Source organism: Haliotis cracherodii, unplaced genomic scaffold (assembly GCF_022045235.1).
Source record: "Haliotis cracherodii isolate W230 unplaced genomic scaffold, xgHalCrac1.p SCAF_2, whole genome shotgun sequence".
Classification (NCBI taxonomy): Eukaryota; Metazoa; Mollusca; class Gastropoda; order Lepetellida; family Haliotidae; genus Haliotis; species Haliotis cracherodii.
Genome location: NW_027266275.1, coordinates 62,138,791 through 62,159,808, shown reverse-complemented (window position 1 = coordinate 62,159,808; position 21,018 = coordinate 62,138,791). Strand labels below are relative to the sequence as shown.

The following is a 21,018-nucleotide window of genomic DNA, read 5'->3' as shown; positions in this document are numbered from 1 at the left end:
GACGTTCATCAATTATTTTCATGAAGAGACGCTTCATTTGCGGTTCAGTATATTCTGATTGATTTGCACACACAAATGATATAAGTGCTACTAAAACGGATCTGTGTCGTTAACACCTGGCATATTTGACATACATACCTGGATCATGAACAGGTATGGACTTGGATATAAATTGAAAAATTCAACGCAAGAGAATATACATGGGTCCATTTTGACTGGTCTATTCATATAGTTGTCACAGCTGTTTGCCCTTTTCGCCAAGTGGAATCGGTTTCGTCGGATAATCAAGACTGGTGATTCTATTATCATTATACATATATATTTGAACTAGGTCCATGTTTCTGCTGGTGGACTGAAGTGCCAGAGTTTCATCACAAGCTCAGTAGCATTTATATTATCTCTGCTGAGTCAACCACAAAAAAAAAAGATTTTTTTTGGCTGAGACATCGCGACATTGTACGAGCGCCTCAGTCAATTCGCTCTTCACTAAAGTCATCAGAAATAAAGTTACAACACCCACATGACACCAGCTATAACACCTAAAGTTTGAAGTCTTAAAAGGAACATGTATATTGGTAGGATTGAATCGAATACTGGAAAGAAGATATCAAATCCAACATTCGAACTTTGAAGAACACCACAGAAGAATCATCTTCACAGGAGTCTGTGATTCAGCTGAAATGTTTGTTTGGGGAATATGTTTCGTTATAAAAGGAAAAGTTAATACTTTATACTGAAATATTTTATTCTTTTGAAAAGAATCGAGAATATATCTTGGAATTATTGTAATTCTATACATGATTATTTGGGTCGTGAAGTTATGCACTTGCTGTAAATGCCGGGGAGGGTACTCGTGAGGCTATATGTTTATGTGTTGTCTTGATGGTGTGATGAATATAGTGAAACAACTCGACATTGACTTGGACGCGGCTAGGTGTATTTGTTTACATGTAAACAGATGTGCAGAGGAACCTATACAAAAAAGACGTTACTTTCACAAGAGAATTCAAAGAAGGTTTATGTATTTAAAAAAAACACGAATTACCACCAACAATGCATTGTGTCGAGTTACAATCAGACAAAAATTAAGAATTTAGAGGCACAACTAGGAAACATTGGAAGGGTGATCACACTTGTCAGTCAGTATTTCCTCCAAGGGCATCATTACCTTCCCTTACTCTACGTCTGAGGACAGGAGGGATCGGCAATGCTCTCAAATGTGGTCCCATGGGACAAACGGACAGAAAGATATTTCAATAAAGTCTCACCTAAACATTTGATACATAGAATCATACACATACATTCTTTACAAATGCGGAATTACGAGACTATTATGCATACAATAAAACAAACTATAAACTAAGGGTATTAGATAAAGCCGTACACAAAACAATAAACTACATATTAAAAGGGACTATACATTTTTTTAAAGATATTATCACAGGTTTGGGCAGTGAGAAAGGACAGTTCAATGTATGACAGTATAAAACTAACCTTATCTCTATCGTTAAAGGACATAAAACCTTCTTCAAATGTGGTACATTGGTAAAGAGATTACAACGTTCAACATGATATAATGGACATTGCAGTAAAACGTGACATTCATCTTCAGTTAAATCTTTACAACAGAAACAAATTCTTTCAGATAAAGGACATCCATCATAGCTTCCAGTTTCAACTCTTAGGGGTGCTACACTACATCAAAAAGAGGCAGTGCCCTTCTATATGGACGAGACATGTTTCAATTTACATAAATATCACAACTAAATTTATATTCATAATGTAGTATATGTTCTTATTTTTTTACCACCTCTTCCAGTTTTACTGCCTGCTTGCGACACTTCATATTTCCACTTATGTACATAATCATTCAAAATAACATCAGTAAATTGTGAAACAACACAAGGTATATGATAATCAACGTTTAAGTTTTTTAAATGAGCTGAATTAAGATCACAATATTTGACATGAACTCTATAAGTCCAGTTACGGTTTTTTTCATTGCTAAATCATTAGTCCAAATAAAAAATTAGGCACTTGCTCTAATACTATCTAGTTTACAAAGTTTCCATAAATTCTTGTCACACTTCCACATTCTACCATTACAAAGTGAGAAAACAAAACGCGAAGTATTTCATAATGTTCGATGAGTGGTGTGGTACCTTTTGAATCTATTATTTTTATTTTGTAAAATGGTGGAATTCAAGGATCAGTTTTAGTCCGTGTATGTTTGCGTGCATACATTCAAACCATACTTTTCAACAACAATGCCTATGTCAGACAGTAATATCTTCTAGTGCAGGTAACCTGTCAGGGGCCGACCATCTGATATTCTGGAAGGGGTGGGGTTGGGGTGGGGTTGGGGTGGTGAGGGCCTGGGATTTTGTATCGAGATTTCAGCTACAGCTACCAAACCAGATTTTTTAATATTTTATTCTCTTAGCCTGACTTCCTCTTCTTTTTTTCATTATTATTATAAAAGGCACCAGCTAATAATGTAATTTTTGTGGCACGCAATTTCTAAATAATCTGAAATAAAATTACATTTTCTCGAATTTTCGGGGATAATTAATTTTTAACGATAAAGTCCCATGTGATACTGCAGCATGGTATCTAGGTGGGCTTACACTATAAAATAGGAATTAGTTCGGACTAGTACAAACCGCCACACACACGTTCTATAGGTGCAATAATCTTGAATGCGACGTTAATCCTCGTTTCACCCCACGTCACCTGTTCAGGCAAAATGCCCATGCATTGTGACGCGGTAGATATGACGTCACAGTACGTGTAATATAAAGGTGTGCTAATGGTACTGAATTTCCAATACATTAGTTTGGTAGCTTTTCGTCAAAACGTATTGTCACACTTATTAATAATATTCCAGGATCAACTATAGGGCACATCGAGGCGTTCTCGCTCACATAGTCAACATATCATTTGGAGGGGCGCTTTCAAAAGGCAAGACACAATGGGCCAATACCAGTATCGTGGCTAATCTATATGTTACTTCAAGCGTTAGTTTGGGTATTTTACGGTTTAACGCCGTTTTGAACAGTATTTCATTTATGTCACGGCGTGTCAGCTTGATTTGGCAGGAAAGCCCAACGTGATGAAAGTCTCAGACATTCACTGCTATGGTGAAACCCAGGAGAACACAGATATCGTGCTGACAAAACTACAAGGAGAATCAGGGCAAATATGGGATCCCAACACGTTGATTCAAGAAAAGAGGATTCCAACCCTCATAAAAAGTAACATTATTTAAGCATGTACATTGTATATATCGGAGAACAACACAAGACGATGGCTTGTCTTTTAATAATGAAATTTTATTGTCTGGGATCATAAACAAAAGTTGTGTAAGATGACACAAGTCACGTGAAGTAACAGTATTATTATAAATAGACGAAGTAACCGTACCATCACAGATAAGTATTAGTAATGCCACAAAGAAGTAACAATATCACAGATAACTGAAGTAACAATATCACGGATAACTGAAGTAACAATATCACGGATAACGGAAGTAACAATATCACAGATAACTGAAGTAACAATATCACAGATAACTGAGGTAACAATATTACAGATAACGGAAGTAGCAATATCACGGATAACGGAAGTAACAATATCACAGATGCCTGGTGTAACAATGTCACGGATAACTGAGGTAACAATATCGCGGATAACTGAAGTAACAATATTACAGATAACGGAAGTAACAATATCACAGATGCCTGGTGTAACAATATCACAGATAACTGAAGTAACAATATCACAGGTAACTGAAGTAACAATATCACTGATAACTGAAGTAACAATATCACAGTTAACTGAAGTAACAATATCACAGGTAACTGAAGTAACAATATCACATAAAAATGCAGTAACAATATCACGGATAACTGAAGTAACAATATCACAGATAACTGAAGTAACAATATCACATATAAATGTAGTATCGATATCACAGATAACTGAAGTAACAATATCTCAGATAACTGAAGTAACAATATCACGGATAACTAAAGTAACAATATCACAGATGCCTGGTGTAACAATGTCACGGATAACTGAGGTAACAATATCGCGGATAACTGAAGTAACAATATTACAGATAACGGAAGTAACAATATCACAGATGCCTGGTGTAACAATATCACAGATAACTGAAGTAACAATATCACAGGTAACTGAAGTAACAATATCACTGATAACTGAAGTAACAATATCACAGTTAACTGAAGTAACAATATCACAGGTAACTGAAGTAACAATATCACATAAAAATGCAGTAACAATATCACGGATAACTGAAGTAACAATATCACAGATAACTGAAGTAACAATATCACATATAAATGTAGTATCGATATCACAGATAACTGAAGTAACAATATCACAGATAACTGAAGTAACAATATCACAGATAACTGAGGTAACAATATGACAGGTAACGGAAGTAACAATATCACAGATAAGTGAAGTAACAATATCACAGATGCCTGGTGTAACAATATCACGGATAACTGAGGTAACAATATCGCGGATAACTGAAGTAACAATATTACAGATAACGGAAGTAACAATATCACAGATGCCTGGTGTAACAATATCACAGGTAACTGAAGTAACAATATCACTGATAACTGAAGTAACAATATCACAGTTAACTGAAGTAACAATATCACAGGTAACTGAAGTAACAATATCACATAAAAATGCAGTAACAATATCACGGATAACTGAAGTAACAATATCACAGATAACTGAAGTAACAATATCACAGATAACGAAAGTAACAATACCACGGATAACTGAAGTAACAATATCACAGATAACTGAAGTAACAATATCACGGATAACTGAAGTATCAATATCACAGATAACTGAAGTAACAATATCACATATAAATTTAGTATCGATATCACAGATAACTGAAGCAACAATATCTCAGATAACTGAAGTAACAATATCACGGATAACTAAAGTAACAATATCACAGATAACTGAAGTAACAATATCACAGATAACTGAAGTAACAATATCACAGATAACTGAGGTAACAATATGACAGGTAACGGAAGTAACAATATCACAGATAAGTGAAGTAACAATATCACAGATAAGTGAAGTAACAATATCACAGGTAACTGAAGTAACAATATCACGAATAAATGAAGTAACAATATCACATATAAATGTTGTAACAATATCACAGATAAGTGAAGTAACAATATCACAGATAACTGAAGTAACAATATCACAGATGAATAAAGTAATATCACAGATAACTGAAGTAACAATATCACCGATAACTGAGGTAACAATATCACAGATAACTGAAATAACAATATCACAGATGAATAAAGTAATATCACAGATAACTGAAGTAACAATATCACAGATAACTGAAGTAACAATATCACAGATAACTGAAGTAACAATATCACAGATAACTGAAGTAACAATATCAAAGATGAATAAAGTAATATCACAGATAACTGAAGTAACAATATCACCGATAACTGAGGTAACAATATCACAGATAACTGAAGTAACAATATCACAAATGCTTATGTAACAATATCACAGATAACTGAGGTAACAATATCAGAGATAACTGAAGTAACAATATCACAGATGAATAAAGTAATATCACAGATAACTGAAGTAACAATATCACTGATAACTGAAGTAACAATATCACAGATAACTGAAGTGACAATGTCACAGATAACAGAAGTATCAATATTACTGATAACTGAAGTAAAAATATCACAGATAACAGAAGTAACAATATCACAAATAACTGAAGTAACACCAATATCACAGATATTTGAAGTATCACTAGTAAGAAGCGTTCTATGAGTAGATGAAATCATCTATAAACTTTCACGAGAACACCACACTTTGGGTGGTTAGATGTTTACTGGCTCTCGTGTTTTCCAAATGGTTTTTAAAACAAACAACAGAGAGTGTATTGGCACCACTGGAATTCACTAAAGGTGGGTGTGGCCCAGTCGCCTAAGTACTTCCTGATTCATTGTGCGGAGTTGCGCACCATCGGCGTATCAGAATCATGTGATCATGATCACTTTTGGGTCTCGAAGCACCATACACCTGTTCTTTTGGGAACATTAAGTGACAAACGTTTATTAATCTGCGTCACTTCGGGCTTTCCCCCAGCGTCAAGCTGACACGTCATGGTATAACTGAAATACTGCTTAAACTGGTCCTGCTGAGGAAGCATTGGAGCCCGTGTTTGCATTGTGGTGAGACATCTGAAAAACAAAAATGATAACTAAACTTTCATTTAATTTTAAATAAACTTCATTTACTCATAACGTTTAAATTGATAGCATCGTACATTCATGACAGAAGCTGCTGTAAAACAGACATAATCTATTTAACAATGGTCACCTTCGGTTGAATAGTAGCAGCAGCATAACCATTCTACATACTCACTGTGAGTCGCATGTTACAGTGACTGTTGCATGAAACACAAAGCTGTGTTGTCATTTTATGTGTTGAATGAAAATATTTACATTTGACCTCATTTTCAACCAACATTGATTATGATTACGATATTGGATATAATATATTAGGATTCATTTATATACACCAATATGTGTTATGCTTTTGAATAATGAAATATCATAATTGTATCTACTGTTACAGCAACAAAGGAAACATACTGTTACATATTTTAATACAATCTATACAGGTTGGAATAACTTGTTACTTATTTACATCAACTATGAGTTGATTACTTACCAATATATTGTTGAGGACGTGTTGCCTATCATCATCAGCTGTTGACTGACATCAACCTCGACAAGTCAGATTTATATATACATGATATGCCCAACATCAAACATTCAGATCACACAATAAGTCAATACTGCTCATTAACGACCAATCAGTTAATGACGCTAATCCTACCAACTGATTGCTTAATGAGCCTAACTATGTATCAATGGGATCCTTCCAGTCAAGTGGCGACTGTGACATATTAGCATGCATTGTTGACATGTATCTCTGATTGATACTTACTTAAGATCAACAAGATTAGTTAATAGTCCAAACTGGCACTGCTGTGACCTTTTCTTATAGGATTTTCATAGCAAATTGGCAGTATTCTTCGCTAGGTTGTCTAATCTAAGTATGGTATAACCGTATGATAACGGTAAATGTTGTATCAACACAAACTATAAGTTATGACAGTGTTGAGATACCGGTTTGCACGACCACTTTTAGCTGCAGAAACATCACGACGGATAGTAAAAGCCACGAATGTTCATAGTATTATTCTCTATCATGTGTTCTCGGTGCTGTATGAAACGAGAGGAATACACGAATGAAATGTAGGATCTGCGGAATGTAAGCACTGAGGAAAGCACAATTATGAACGCAACTGTTTCAAGAGAGGAAATTATATACTGTGTCCATAACATAAAAAATGATAAGGCACCCGGACTTGATGTTATCCTAAACGAATATATTTCATCTACCATCCATAGATTAATTAAGAATTGACCTTCACTTTGTCTGAGTTCATTGGAGTATGAACCTTCATAGAGTGAGGGCCAAACTCACACAAAGTGAAGGTCAATTCTTATAATTTTTTATCACAATTTCTTACCTTAAAGGATGTAGGCCGAGATCTAAACACATTTTTATTTAGTACGTGTGACTTCAAGTTTACACTGACAGCCATACAACAACCAGCTATATCGCGGAGTAAAATAGTTCCTCGAAAAGAGAGATAACATGGGCGTATGGATGCACAACTTGCTCTTCAGAAACATCTTAAGCAGCACGTGTTCAAATCATATCCTCATTAGATGGGAAAGGTCTGTAAAGAACTACCTGAGTAAGTCAGTCACAATGACAGCGCGTCGTAATACATTTACATCAAGTACAAGACGTCAAAATGGCCGAAACGATAAACGTGACGGGAGAAATTTCCGAAGTTGTTAATGAACGTGTGGCGGTTACATGTGTACGTCATCATTGATCAACTGGCCGATCATTGAAAGTTTAATAAAGATGCGTCAAACAGACACTAAGGTAAATTCATAGATTGCTGGAGACGGTCAATGTCAGCCTTGGCACGGATCGAGTCGACACTACGATAGTTTAGATGTGCATTTCATCGTTTGTTCATTAGGATAGGCTGCAGCGAGGATATTCGTGAACAATCATGCAGTCACGCTCTCTGACATTTCTCAATGTATACTGAAACGCTGAGACCAAGAATAAAGGTTCTAAATGATCAGAAAGAACGCTTATGTGTGTTTTCGTGCTAGGGAATTCCCAGGGGTTTCCCCAGGAATGTGGAAGTAGTCCGTCAGGGTTTACGTCATTTAAAGAACACAGTCTCGTGAAAAACGTATGAACGTCAAATTGTGTCGTTCATACACTTATGAACGTCAATTTCACGGTCATGTGACCAACCTCTCGTCCAATGGAAAAGCCGTATATCGGGTAAACTTCAAATTAAAAAATTATTTAATGTTAATTTTAATCTTTTCAATTCGGTACTTGATTGTGGAGAGTTCCCCGAAAAGTGGCTATTCGCGATCGGTACAATCAAGCCTATTTATAAGAATAAAGGCGACCCTAAAAGATTTGAAAATTATAAGGCAATCACACTGCTGAGTTGGTTTAGTAAACTATTCACTTCAGTTATCACTATTCGCCTTGAATTATTAAATCCAATTCTATCTTATCTTAAGCTGGTTTTAGGAAAGGATACTACCTTATTCAGCCTTGCAGAATTATTAAAATATCGTAAAAAGAAATTGATTTGCATTTTTGTTGATCTACAAAAGGCATTTGATACAGTCTAGCGTTCGAGACTTTGGCAGAAGCTATTACAAGTAACATATCAGGGAAATGCGTCAAGGTTATTTACAAAATGTAACAGAATATCAAACCATGTGCTTCGTGAAATGATAATCTAACATGCTTCTTCTCTTGTCTAAATGGTGTTAGGCAGGGAGAGAACCTGTCTCCCATTTTGTTTGTCATATTTTTAATGATTTAGAAGAAGCTCTTAAAGGCGTCCAGTTAAGACCAAATGGATTCACTGATAGAACTGAAAATATAATCAGCATCGTTTTGCTGCTGCATGCTGATGATGCAGTCCTCGTAGCTAAAAATATACAGGAATTGCAAACTATATTAGACTAGTATTTTAATAGAAGGTAGCTAAAAGCTTATGTTTCGAAAACTAAATTTAGATTTTATGAGGGTCAAAACGTGATTATAACCATACTTATAAAATTGGCCAAGATATTTTGGAAAATGTTGAGTCTTATAAATTTCTAGGCGTCAAGTGGCGTCTAGGCGTGCAGTAGAATTCTAAATTCACTGTTACAAAACAGAATCTGGTAGAGCAAGCAACCAAATCAATGTATTATGTTTTGGCCTAAGGACATAGATTTAGTCTGTCAGTTGGTTGCCAACTGTGCCTTTTCGATAGTATGGTATTACCAATTCTTCTATATGGACGTGAAGTATGGGGTTTGAAACTTTATCTAATATTGAACATGTCCAGTTACGTTTTCTAAAAAAATAACATCACTTAAAAGTAGTACCCCAAATTATATGGTTTATGGCGAACTTGGACAATCTTCTAGAATAAATGTAGTTAAGATCAGAATGGTTTCTTTTGGGGCAAAACTCTTATCCGGAATCAAAATTTTCTTCACTTATTTACAAGATACTATATAATGATAACCTATTTGCAAAATGCAAGCATAGATGGATAACCTTTGTAAAACAAATCTTCGACGATCTTGGACTAAGTTTCATTTGTCAATCACAAAGTTTTTCAAAGTCCAAATCATCTTTAAAACAAGGTTTAGAAAAAAGTAAATGATATCAGTTCCCAATGCTAAAAAGCCACACGAGATAAATCGTCCATAGGAGCCACGTATCAAAATGAATCCCTGAATTTCGAAAATTATTTAAATATGAAAGTAAGTATTTTGCTAGAGCTATTAAATTTTAGAACCTCCAATCACAATCTCCCAATTGAAACTGGAACATGGGAAAAATACCTGTAACTAAAAGAAAATGTCCATTTTGTAAAATTATTTGATTTAGGTGATGAGTTCCACTATCTATTTATCTGTCCACTATTTCAAAATGAAAGAAAACAGCGAATGAGAAAATATTTTTACATTTCACCAAATATGTACAAAATGAATTTGCTTTTTAAAAGTAAAATACTAGGAACACTTGGAAAAGTATCAAAATTTTGTAAAATAATATTGATGCTATTTAACCCTATAACTGAACCCTGTCTTGTATCTTTATTTACTGAAACCACTGCCAGGTAAATATGTTGATATATATTGTATATTTGTATATAGTGATGTATAAGTTGATGTATCAATGCTGTACTTCTAATACCGCTGTCAGCACAATACCCGTGCTCGTGGGTTTCACCGAAGTGGTAAACGTCTGAGACCTGCATCACTTCGGGTTTTCCTCCCACATTAAGCTGACACGCTGTGATATAACTGGAATACTGTTGAAAGCGGCGTTAAACCCAACTCACTCACACTAGACTTATTTTCAGTGTTCTATTCATATAATTGTCACAGCTATTTTATCCCTATGGTTTCGGCGGATAATCAAGACTGCTAATTATCTTGCATTGCCATTATATATTTACTTGAACTGATGTTTCTGTTGGTGGGCTGTAGTGCCCGAGTTTCATCACAAGCTTAGAAGCATTTTTTTCTGCTAAGTCAAACACAAATATACAAAAGAAAGTTTGGGCTGAGATATCTCGTATGTATCAGACTAAAACACAAGACCATGGCTTGCCTTTCAATACTAAAATTTTATTATCGGGAATCATAAACAAAAGTTTTGGAAGATGACACAGGTCACGTGAAGTAACAGTATTATACACGAAGTTACCATAACTTCACAGATAACTGAAACAACAACATTACAGATAACTGAAACAACAACATTACAGATAACTGAAGTAACAATATCACAGATAAGTGAAGTAACAATATCACAAATAATAGAAGTAACAATATCACAGATAATTGAAGTAAAAATATCACAGATAACTGAAGTAACAATATCACAGATAACTGAAGTAACAATATCACAGATAATCGAAGTAACAATATCACAGATAATCGAAGTAAAAATATCACAGATAATCGAAGTAAAAATATCACAGATAACTGAAGTAACAATATCATAGATACTTGAAATAACAAGATCACAGGTTCTTGAAGCAACAATGTGACAGATAAGTATAGTAACAATAACATAGGTAACTAAAGTAAGAGATAAAAGATAACTGAAGTAACAGTATCACATATAATTGAAGTAACATTATTTCAGAATACTGAACTACAAATATCACAGATAATTAAAGTAACAATATCACAGATACCTAATGTAACAATATCACAGATAATGGAAGTAACAGTATCACAGATAAATGAAGTAATAATATCACAGATAAATGAAGTAACAATATCACAGATAAATGAAGTGATAATATCACAGATATATTGACGCTAACAATGTCACAGATTCTTGAAGTAAAAATATTACAGATAAATGAAGTAACAATATCACAGATAAATGTAGTAAAAATATCACAGATAACTGAAGTAAGAATATCACAGATAATAGAAGTAACAATATCACAGATAACTGAAGTAACAATGTCACAGATAACCGAAGTAATAATATCACATATAAATATAGTAACAATATCACAGATAACTTAATTAACAATATCACAGATAATTAAAATAACAATATCACATATACCTAATGTAACAATATCACAGATAACGGAAGTAACAATATCACAGATAAATGAAGTAATAATATCACAGATAAATGAAGTAACAATATCACAGATAAATGAAGTGATAATATCACAGATATATTGACGTTAACAATATCACAGATTCTTGAAGTAAAAATATTACAGATAACTGAAGTAACAATATCACAGATAACTGAAGTAACAATATCACAGATAACTGAAGTAACAATATCACAGATAACTGAAGTAACAATATCAAAGATAGGTAAAGTAACATTATCACAGGTAACTGGAGTAAGCAATATCACAGGTAACTGGAGTAAATGTATCACAGATAACTAAAGTAACACTATCACAACTAACTGAAGTAACGCCAATATCACAGATAGCTGAAGTAACACTATTATCAATGGCTGGTCATCGATATCTAATGACCGACCCAACAAGAATAACCTAACGTTGAACATGCAGACAAGAAACTGACTGTCTCTACGTTGTATGAGTAACACCATCTGCAAGCAATATTAAGATAGGGCTGGGGAAAAAAGCAGTAACATAAGAAACGAAATGGACAAAATCATTCACGTATTTGTATTAATTTGGACGGAAAATATAACTGATAGAAATACCAAACGGAAACACATTGCGAGGAAGTACTGCCTCTACCTCTATCACTACATTACCGTTACCATCATCACTACCACTACCACTACCACTACCACTACCACTACCACTACCACTACCACACTCAAACTTTTGTCTTACAGACTTCTTTCTAAAGCTCACTTTTATATGAGCGGTGTTCCTACGACTGTGACGATACCTGCGGTCGTTCACCAGCAATGTCGAGGTGTTCTTGAAAGGTGTTGCTGTACCCTGCATTACTTTTGCATGAAATCGTACGAAGCGTTCTATGAGTAGATGAAATCATCTATAAACTTTCACGAGAACACCTCACCTGGTGTAGTTGGGTGTTTATTGGCTTTGGTCTTTTCCAAATGTGTTCAAAACAAAAAAACTGGCATCATTGGAATTCACTAAAGGAATGTGTGGCCCAGTCGCCTAAGTACTTCGTAATCCACTATGCAGAATTGCGCACCATCGGCGTATCAGAATCACAGGATCATGAGCTCGAATCACGATTTCTCTCTGATTGTCAGTCTTCGTTCTCGAGGCACCATATTCATGCTCTTTGGGTACATCAAGTGACAAACGTCTATTAATCTGCGTCACTTCGGGCTTTCCTCCAATGTCAAACTGACACGTCCTGGTATAACTGAAATACTGTTTAAACTGGTCCTGGCGAGGAAGCATTGGAGCTCATGTTTGCATTGTGGTGAGACATCTGAAAAAATAGAAATGATCACTTAACCTTCATTCTAGTTTAAATAAACTTAATCTACTCAAACATTTTAAAGTGATAACATCGTTCATTCATGGCAGAAGGAACAGATATATTCTATTTAACAGTGGGTCACCTTCGGTTGAATAGTAGGAGCAACATATCCATTCTACATAATGCACTGTAGGATTTGAGTCACGTGTAACAATGACTGTTGTATGAAAAACCAAATTGTGTGTGGGATTGGGAATATGTAAGATAGATATATACGCGATGAATTGCAAAGAACAATGAAGAACAAAGTGTGGTCTATTTCACGATAAAACATTGTTCTGTCATGACGTCATTTCGAGATTCGAACATGCGCTCGCAACTTGATGACGTATACTGAACGACGTTGTTTTTGAGAGGGGTTGTCTCGTGAGTTGATCCCGATAGATGTAGCCGGACAACGCAGATAAACGTGACGGACGAACGATCGCACCCAAATCACAATTGTCATTAGGGTAAAAGGTACAGGTAATCGACGACAGGATTGTGGGAATATGTGGGAAATATCCACCAGTGCTTAAAATGGACTTGTAAGACATTGTCGAGGTCGGATTGAATGAGTTATCAATATTTAAAATACGGGTAAATACAATACGAACATGAAAACATACTGTTACATATTTTAATACGAATCTTTACATGTTGAAATTACTGGATATTATTTACGTCCACTTTGAGTTGATTACTTACCAATATATTGTAGAGGACAAGTTGCCCATCACCATCAGCTATACACTGACATCAGCCTCGGCAAGTCAGATTTAAATATACATGATATGTCTGCAATGTCTCCATATCAACCGTTGTTGATCCAACATCAAACATTCACATCACACCATAAGTCAATACTGCTATTTAACGACCAATCAGTTAATGACGCTAATCCTGCCAATTGATTGCTTTATTGAGCCTAACTACGTATCAATGGGATTCTTCCCGACAAGTGACGACTGTGGCATATTAGCATGTATTGTTGACAGGCTCCTGTGATTGATACTTACTTAAGATCAACACTTTAAGCTAATAGTCCAAATTGGCCCCATTGTGACGTTTTCTTTGTCAGTTTATATGTTTGTAATGACATAATTGGCAGTATTGTTCCCTAGTTTATTAAACTGAGTATGGTATAACCGTATGATAACGGTAAATGTTATATCAACACAAACTATTAGTGATGATAGACAGTGTTGGGATACCGACTGCACACAACTATTAGCTGGACAAAATATCACGTTATCCAGCAGGGCCATGACATTGTGTCTATTGTGAAAAGTGGTTGATCTGAGGTTGATAGGTCGAACAACATTGTATCAACATTATTTCAACATTGACCTTTCGATATTTGCACTTTTGCTGAAATCTGACATTGCTTTCACCATTGATTAAACATTGGCCTTTCTACTTTAAAAATATGATTAAAATGGGGCATTGTTTCAACATTGGCCTTCCGATATTGAGAATATCTGTAAAACTTACATTGTTTCAAAATTGAAAAGTAATCCGTGTTCAACATTTCATAAAAAAAATTAACCCAGCTATATTTCTGTCGTTGGTTGGAATCAATATATTTATAAAATCTAGGCTCCATGTATTTTTCCAAACGATACGATTTAAACATTTACTAAATGTTTTAAATATAAATACATTTGGTTTCACGATGCCATAATATGCATATTGAATACTTTTCTTCACAACAGGGGTTAATATTGACATTGAATAATTCATATTTACAAAACTGCCAGGACATCTCGCATTTAACCTGAAAATTCCCTGCGTGTATTTTGGCATTGTGATAAGGTCGGTAATAATTATATTCCCTAAATGTGGTTAATTCATCATTATGGCTGTACGTGCATAATGCTTAGTTTAACATTTCTAATCAATTCAACTGATGTTAATTATAATATTTTTAATATGTCATCTTATTTCTGATGTATCTGCCCTTGTCCTTCTTGGAAACCCCGGTGCTATCTTCAGTTACTTCAGCTTTAGATAGCCCCGCCCACAGTTCGCATCCATAAAGTGCTTTGGGTAGGCATACACTCTTCAAAAAAAGAAACGCACATGTAGTATGTTGTTCATTTGAACCTGACTACACAAAAAATCCGGTATATAAATTGGATATATGTTATTTGAAAATGTTGGTTTTCGATTTGCAATGTTTTAAAAGGCATTGTTTCACACTTGTTCAAAAATCTCATGGAGGAAAACAGTAAAGCACAATGCACGTTCAAGTTATGGCATTCGTAACTCGTGGTAGTGGCTATAAAAAGGCAAGCATAAGCCAATAATTTGTCATTCAAATGTAAACAATTTTCGAGTTCGAAAATGTCGAGACTCAGCGCTGCCGATCGGAATATCGCCACAGGACGTATCCAAAGGAGGAATCGAAGTCTTCTGTTTTCATGCCACTTCATTTGCTGCCTTTTGGACCGATACACACAGTTCAGTTCCACTGCAGACCGTCCGAGAACAGGCCGACCAAGAGTTACCACCCCTGCACGGGATCGCTGCATTCGACTGTTCCACATACGTCATCGCAATGCCACAGCTACAGAGACTGCAGAACGCATCCATGGTTTGAGGAGGAAATCGGACCAGACTGTCAGGAACCATCTTCGCGAGGCTGGAATCCGACCCAGAAGACCAGTTATCGTCCCTGTTTTGCAACAGATCCATCGACAGCGACGCACTCGTCTCCAGTTTCTCAAATACCATACCTTACAGCCATATAATTTGAGAAACTGGAGAAGAGTGTGGTTTTGCGATGAATCACGATTTCTTCTTCACCGGCGAAATGGAAGATAACATGTTTATTGCCGTCGAGATGAGCGTTTCGCCCCACATTGTGTACGTGAATTCGACAATTTCGGTCGCGGTAGTATCAGGGTGTGGGGGGCCATATCCTACACCACGAGATCTGACTTTGTTGTAGTTCAGGGAAGTTTAACAGCAAATCGCTCCATTAATTAAATTTTTCAATCTCACCTTCTTCCAATCATTGACCGCCAGAGGGAGCTGTTTCAACAGGACAACGCTCCAGCGCACACAGCTCGTGTCACGGTAGACAACCACGTTAATGCCAACATCAACGTCTTGCCCTGGACATCGAGATCTCCAGATCTCAACTCTTTGTTCATACAACCGCTTGTCTTGTGTTTTGTCTGGAAATACTCCTAACTGGTTCGCTTTACCGTAATGGAGAATGACGAGATCTCGTGAGTTTGCGAAACTTGAAACTACTGAGGGCTTCCAACTCCGCATAGTGGATGGATATAACCCTCGGGTGTCAGACAGACCAATGGTGACATTGGAGTCTCGCAGCATTTCGTCCTTATTAAACCATGTATGGAACGGATCTCCAATGTGGAGAAAGTGGCATGCCCCCGACACAAGATAAACCGGGCACCTCTGTCAGCGCCTTCCAGTACCTAAGAAGATGCAACTCAGGCTTGGAGAAGAGTTTAGGAATCCATTTGAAATGATTATATAGCTGTATGTATTAATATTCAACCAATGCCCAACCAAAATTCATCATAGATATCTGACGTTGATTCAACGTCGACATTTCAACTTCCAAATCCAACCTAAAGCAATAAATAAAGCGACAAAACCCTTTCCATATCCAATAGAAATATCTGCATAAAGCAGAGTCGATTGTACGATTCCGACTATATCATGAGCATGTGTTTATGAATTACTATTAAATAGTAATGATACCAGGTGTTCGCGAAAAGTTGAGCGTATCCTGTCCCACCGATGGCACCCGTCACAAACGCATGCAAAGGCAAGTCAATTGTTCATCTAAAAAACATAACATATAGTACAAGTCAAAATAGGGAATTGTATCGGACATCATTTTTGTCACTCATGCGTCAAATTTGGAAATGTCCTCCACATATCTACAGGAAAACGTTTTGAAAGTTTTACTGAGGCCTTGAATGTTGTTACCTTGATCAAACAACTTCTGAGCAAGAGTCGTATGACGCTCTTTGAAATCTTGGTAGAAAGAGCATACTCGATTGTTTCTCAAAAGTTGTGAAATGTAATCACCAAAGGCTGGAGCTGAAGGGAAGGGAATGTAAAGTTAACTATTGGAAAGTTGAAGTCATCCCTCTTGTCATACAATCATGTGGAGAGTCTTTTGTCACCCTGAATCTTAATGCATAGATCCAAATATGAAACAGATGGTCTCCTTTATTTCTAGTTCAGGTGGGTAAATCAGTGGAAGGGAATTGGCTATTGATATTTATTGAACCCTGAATCTTAATGCATAGATCCAAATATGAAACAGATGGTGTCCTTTATTTCTAGTTCAGGTGGGTAAATCAGTGGAAGGGAATTGGCTATTGATATTTATTGAACGATATCAGAAAATATCGAACGATACCTGAAGCTGAAGTTAAACTTTTTATCCAAATTACCTTGTTTGCCATTCCAAACAGAAATTCCGATTCACATGCATAAAGAAACAGATCCACAAGAAGGGGAGCACAATTGGTGCCCATGGGGATGCCTACTTCTTGCCTAAATGACTTATCTCAAAATTGTACGTAGATGTTATCAATGAGGAAGTCCAGCATTGCACGATTTGTTTTCTCAGAAGATGGCATTTGCTTTCATTTTTCACAAATTGTCCGGAACCTCTGAATATAGATTCGTAACTGTATACTACATAATTCCAGTCTATTTCGGGGAGACAGGAAACAGGACTTTTATTGTCAGTTAACTCCCTTGCCTGGGGAACGTGGTGAAACTCTAAAAACTAATTACTAAATTTACATGAGTTTCACAACGTTGAGTGAAGCATGTTTCATTTACATTTTCAATTTTGGCGTCATCATACAGTGGAACTCACGAACGAACTTTCCCGTCAGATGTATTCCCTACCGCGTTGAAGATTTTCATTCGATATGCTTTTGCAACTTAATGTTGCGGTTTTTACCAGTGACAGTAACGTATATGTTTCAGATTGAACCATCTTTGACAGTTTCTTTCAGACAGCGAAATGGATGTATGGGGTTTCCAAGTCTCACTTGCTTTTCGGACAGTCATTCCGATGTCAAAATTGAACTCACATTGCAACACAGTGTGGGGTGTGGCAGGCCTAAATGTAATTTGTATGGAGAATCAGCCGCCATGCTGTAAAACAAAAGTGAGGGTTCAGATTATCCAATCCTGAATTTCCCCTTAATGCCGAGTCATAATACCATCAAACTTCAGTTTATGGTGTCTTTTTCTCAATTGGTTTGTAACTTAGAGCAGGTGCATTATATTGAAGCTAAGCTTTTCAATCAAAGTTTCAACATGAACGTCATGGTGACACATGCGACAGAAACCTTTCCCTGATCATAACAAATATCTGCTAAAAGGAGAGTCGATTGTACGATGCCGACTATTTTCTAAGCACATCTCTATGAATCACTATCAAATAGTGATGACACCGGGTGTTCGCGAAAAGGTGAGTCTATCCTGCTTTTCCGACATGTATAAACAATATACATTATCTTTACGTTCATTGATAACGTGACATTATCAAATGTTAACCTCTTTAGAAGTGTCACCATGTGACTCAAACTCATTTATTCTCAGAAAAACCACCCACGGTGGTACATGAGATACAATTATATATAATTTTTATTATGTACAAAATGACAGCATTTAACAAGAATAGGATTCGTGGATACTAATACAGTTTACCAATTGAATTGAACACACTGTTAAGGAATTTAGATATTCCTTTTAGATCTCTTACACTGTTTGTTCTTAAATTGGGACATGTTTGGAAACTGAAGATAATGCTCATTTAAGAGTTCATATCGCTGTTGGTGAATAGCTTCACATCGGAATAGATAGTGAAATTCATCACACACAGCGATTGAATCACAATATCAACAATGTGTTCACCAGGATGCTGACACACTACTCCAATCACTTCAATACTGACCGACCAATCACACAATCATCAATTCCTTGCTGCCACTACAGAGATACAATGCTGCCGCAACCTGCTATAATGTAAATGAGGTGAACTTTATCCAATCAAGCAATCATTGACTACTCAGTGTTGACGCCACATGGTTGTATTACTGTAACAGTATGGTATATATCTATGATCTTCCTGCCAATCAAACAGTTTCCTGCTCGGCACTAGGATTAGCCAGGATAATCCTTGTCAATTTTATGTATCTGGGAGGTGAGCTTGCCACTACTCCAACAGACTACTCCATGCCTCAGTGTCACACAGGCAGGTTATATAGAAGCAGGATATCTGAGGCATGCCATTCATTATCTCCACTAAAGCAAACTACGAATCTCCAAGTCGCCTGTTTTCTGGTTAAATCATAATTGAAACTAACTTCAAACCATGGCAACATCCACCTGTGCCGACCAGAACTGTGCACCGTCTGCCACTAAACTCTCGTCTGCTGCTGCTTCATGGAAGGACGACCCAGTGTCTGCCTCCTTCCAACTCTTCAGCCTAATTGAAATGCAGGATAGATTCCTCCAACAAGTCCAGGCCATAGGTGTGTACATGTGTTCAACTAAAGTAATTCTTTCCTAAATATAATACTTCAACTATGTTAGTCATTATGTCATATTTGTCCAACATATGAATAGCGTAGCTTACAGATTTATAAAGAATTGCTATTGTCCACATGCTAACATATATATAACTAGCTGACTTGCCTATGCGTATGTATCACTGTCTTCATTCATGATATCGTGTGAATTATTATTTTGACACACAAAAGAATTTTTTAAGTTTTTTGTCTCATTTTAGATACCTACATCCTGGAACTGGCCGAGAAAGTCGTGAAAGATGCAGCCAAAGGCGGCCATGTTGGCCATGGGTTACTTCTGCTCAACAGGAAGTGTGTAGCTGAAGGTGTCCGTCAGGTGTACCTTCGACTGGCCACACAGAAGTGGAGACAAGTCAGGCAGTGTTACAGAGCCATCAGACAAAACTTCGACGACCAAGACCTTCTTTCAGCAACTGATTTGGACCAGTCACATGACCACGAAGTCACCCAGATTGCTCGTGGACTTAGTATGGAGTGTTGTTCGTTCCAGCGATCATGCTAGCACGACGGAAAATACTGACAAAATGACATTTTGAAGATAAGTCTTCACTGATGAACATCTAGTGCTCATTGTAAATATTGTTAACAACACGTGATGACATGTCAAAAGCTGTCACTGCGTGATTTTACAAATAAACATTTATATATTGAGAGTCTTTTTCACTTGACTTATTTCTTTACCCACAGCCTGCTGTCCATGTCTTTTTACCACACAGTGAAATTAACTGACTGTTCTCTTTATGTATAAGCCTTGGTAGAGAGAGCTTCCGACCCGGATATCATCTTCAAATTGCAGTATTCCTAACTTACGAAACACCAAATTATCTCCAAATACATTAAAAACTATGAATACAAAATACCATTTAGAAAGTGATCATATGTAACAAATATTATATTTGGGATAAATTGGTATAAGTGTAAATTGACACGGCTCCCGTGGCATTCTGTATACATAGCTTTCGTCCATGGGAACCGTGACAATTTACACTTGTCAGAGGGGTACACAAAGTACGTGATCTTGGCGACCAGTGATCGGACTTTCATATTTGGAAGCCACGGTGGCTGAGTGGGTTAGATCGCTGACTTTGTGTGCTGGCGACTAGGTGCCTCACTCAAGAAGTGTGGATTCGAATCCCGAATGAGACTCAATCCCAAAAAGGTACAGTTGCCTCCCATAGCTGTACCTGGATGCGTTAGTCGTGGGTTAGAATCGT

The 21,018-nt window shown here is 36.4% G+C and overlaps 1 protein-coding gene across 1 annotated transcript; it reads left to right on the top strand.

Moving 5' to 3' along the window:
• The first annotated feature begins 19,587 nt into the window (after window positions 1–19,587).
• LOC139468466 (uncharacterized) lies at window positions 19,588–20,306 on the top strand. Its single transcript, XM_071250435.1, has 2 exons — window positions 19,588–19,747; window positions 20,005–20,306. The coding sequence occupies exons 1-2, from the start codon at window positions 19,588–19,590 to the stop codon at window positions 20,304–20,306; spliced, it is 462 nt and encodes a 153-aa protein (XP_071106536.1).
• The last annotated feature ends 712 nt before the right edge of the window (window positions 20,307–21,018 follow it).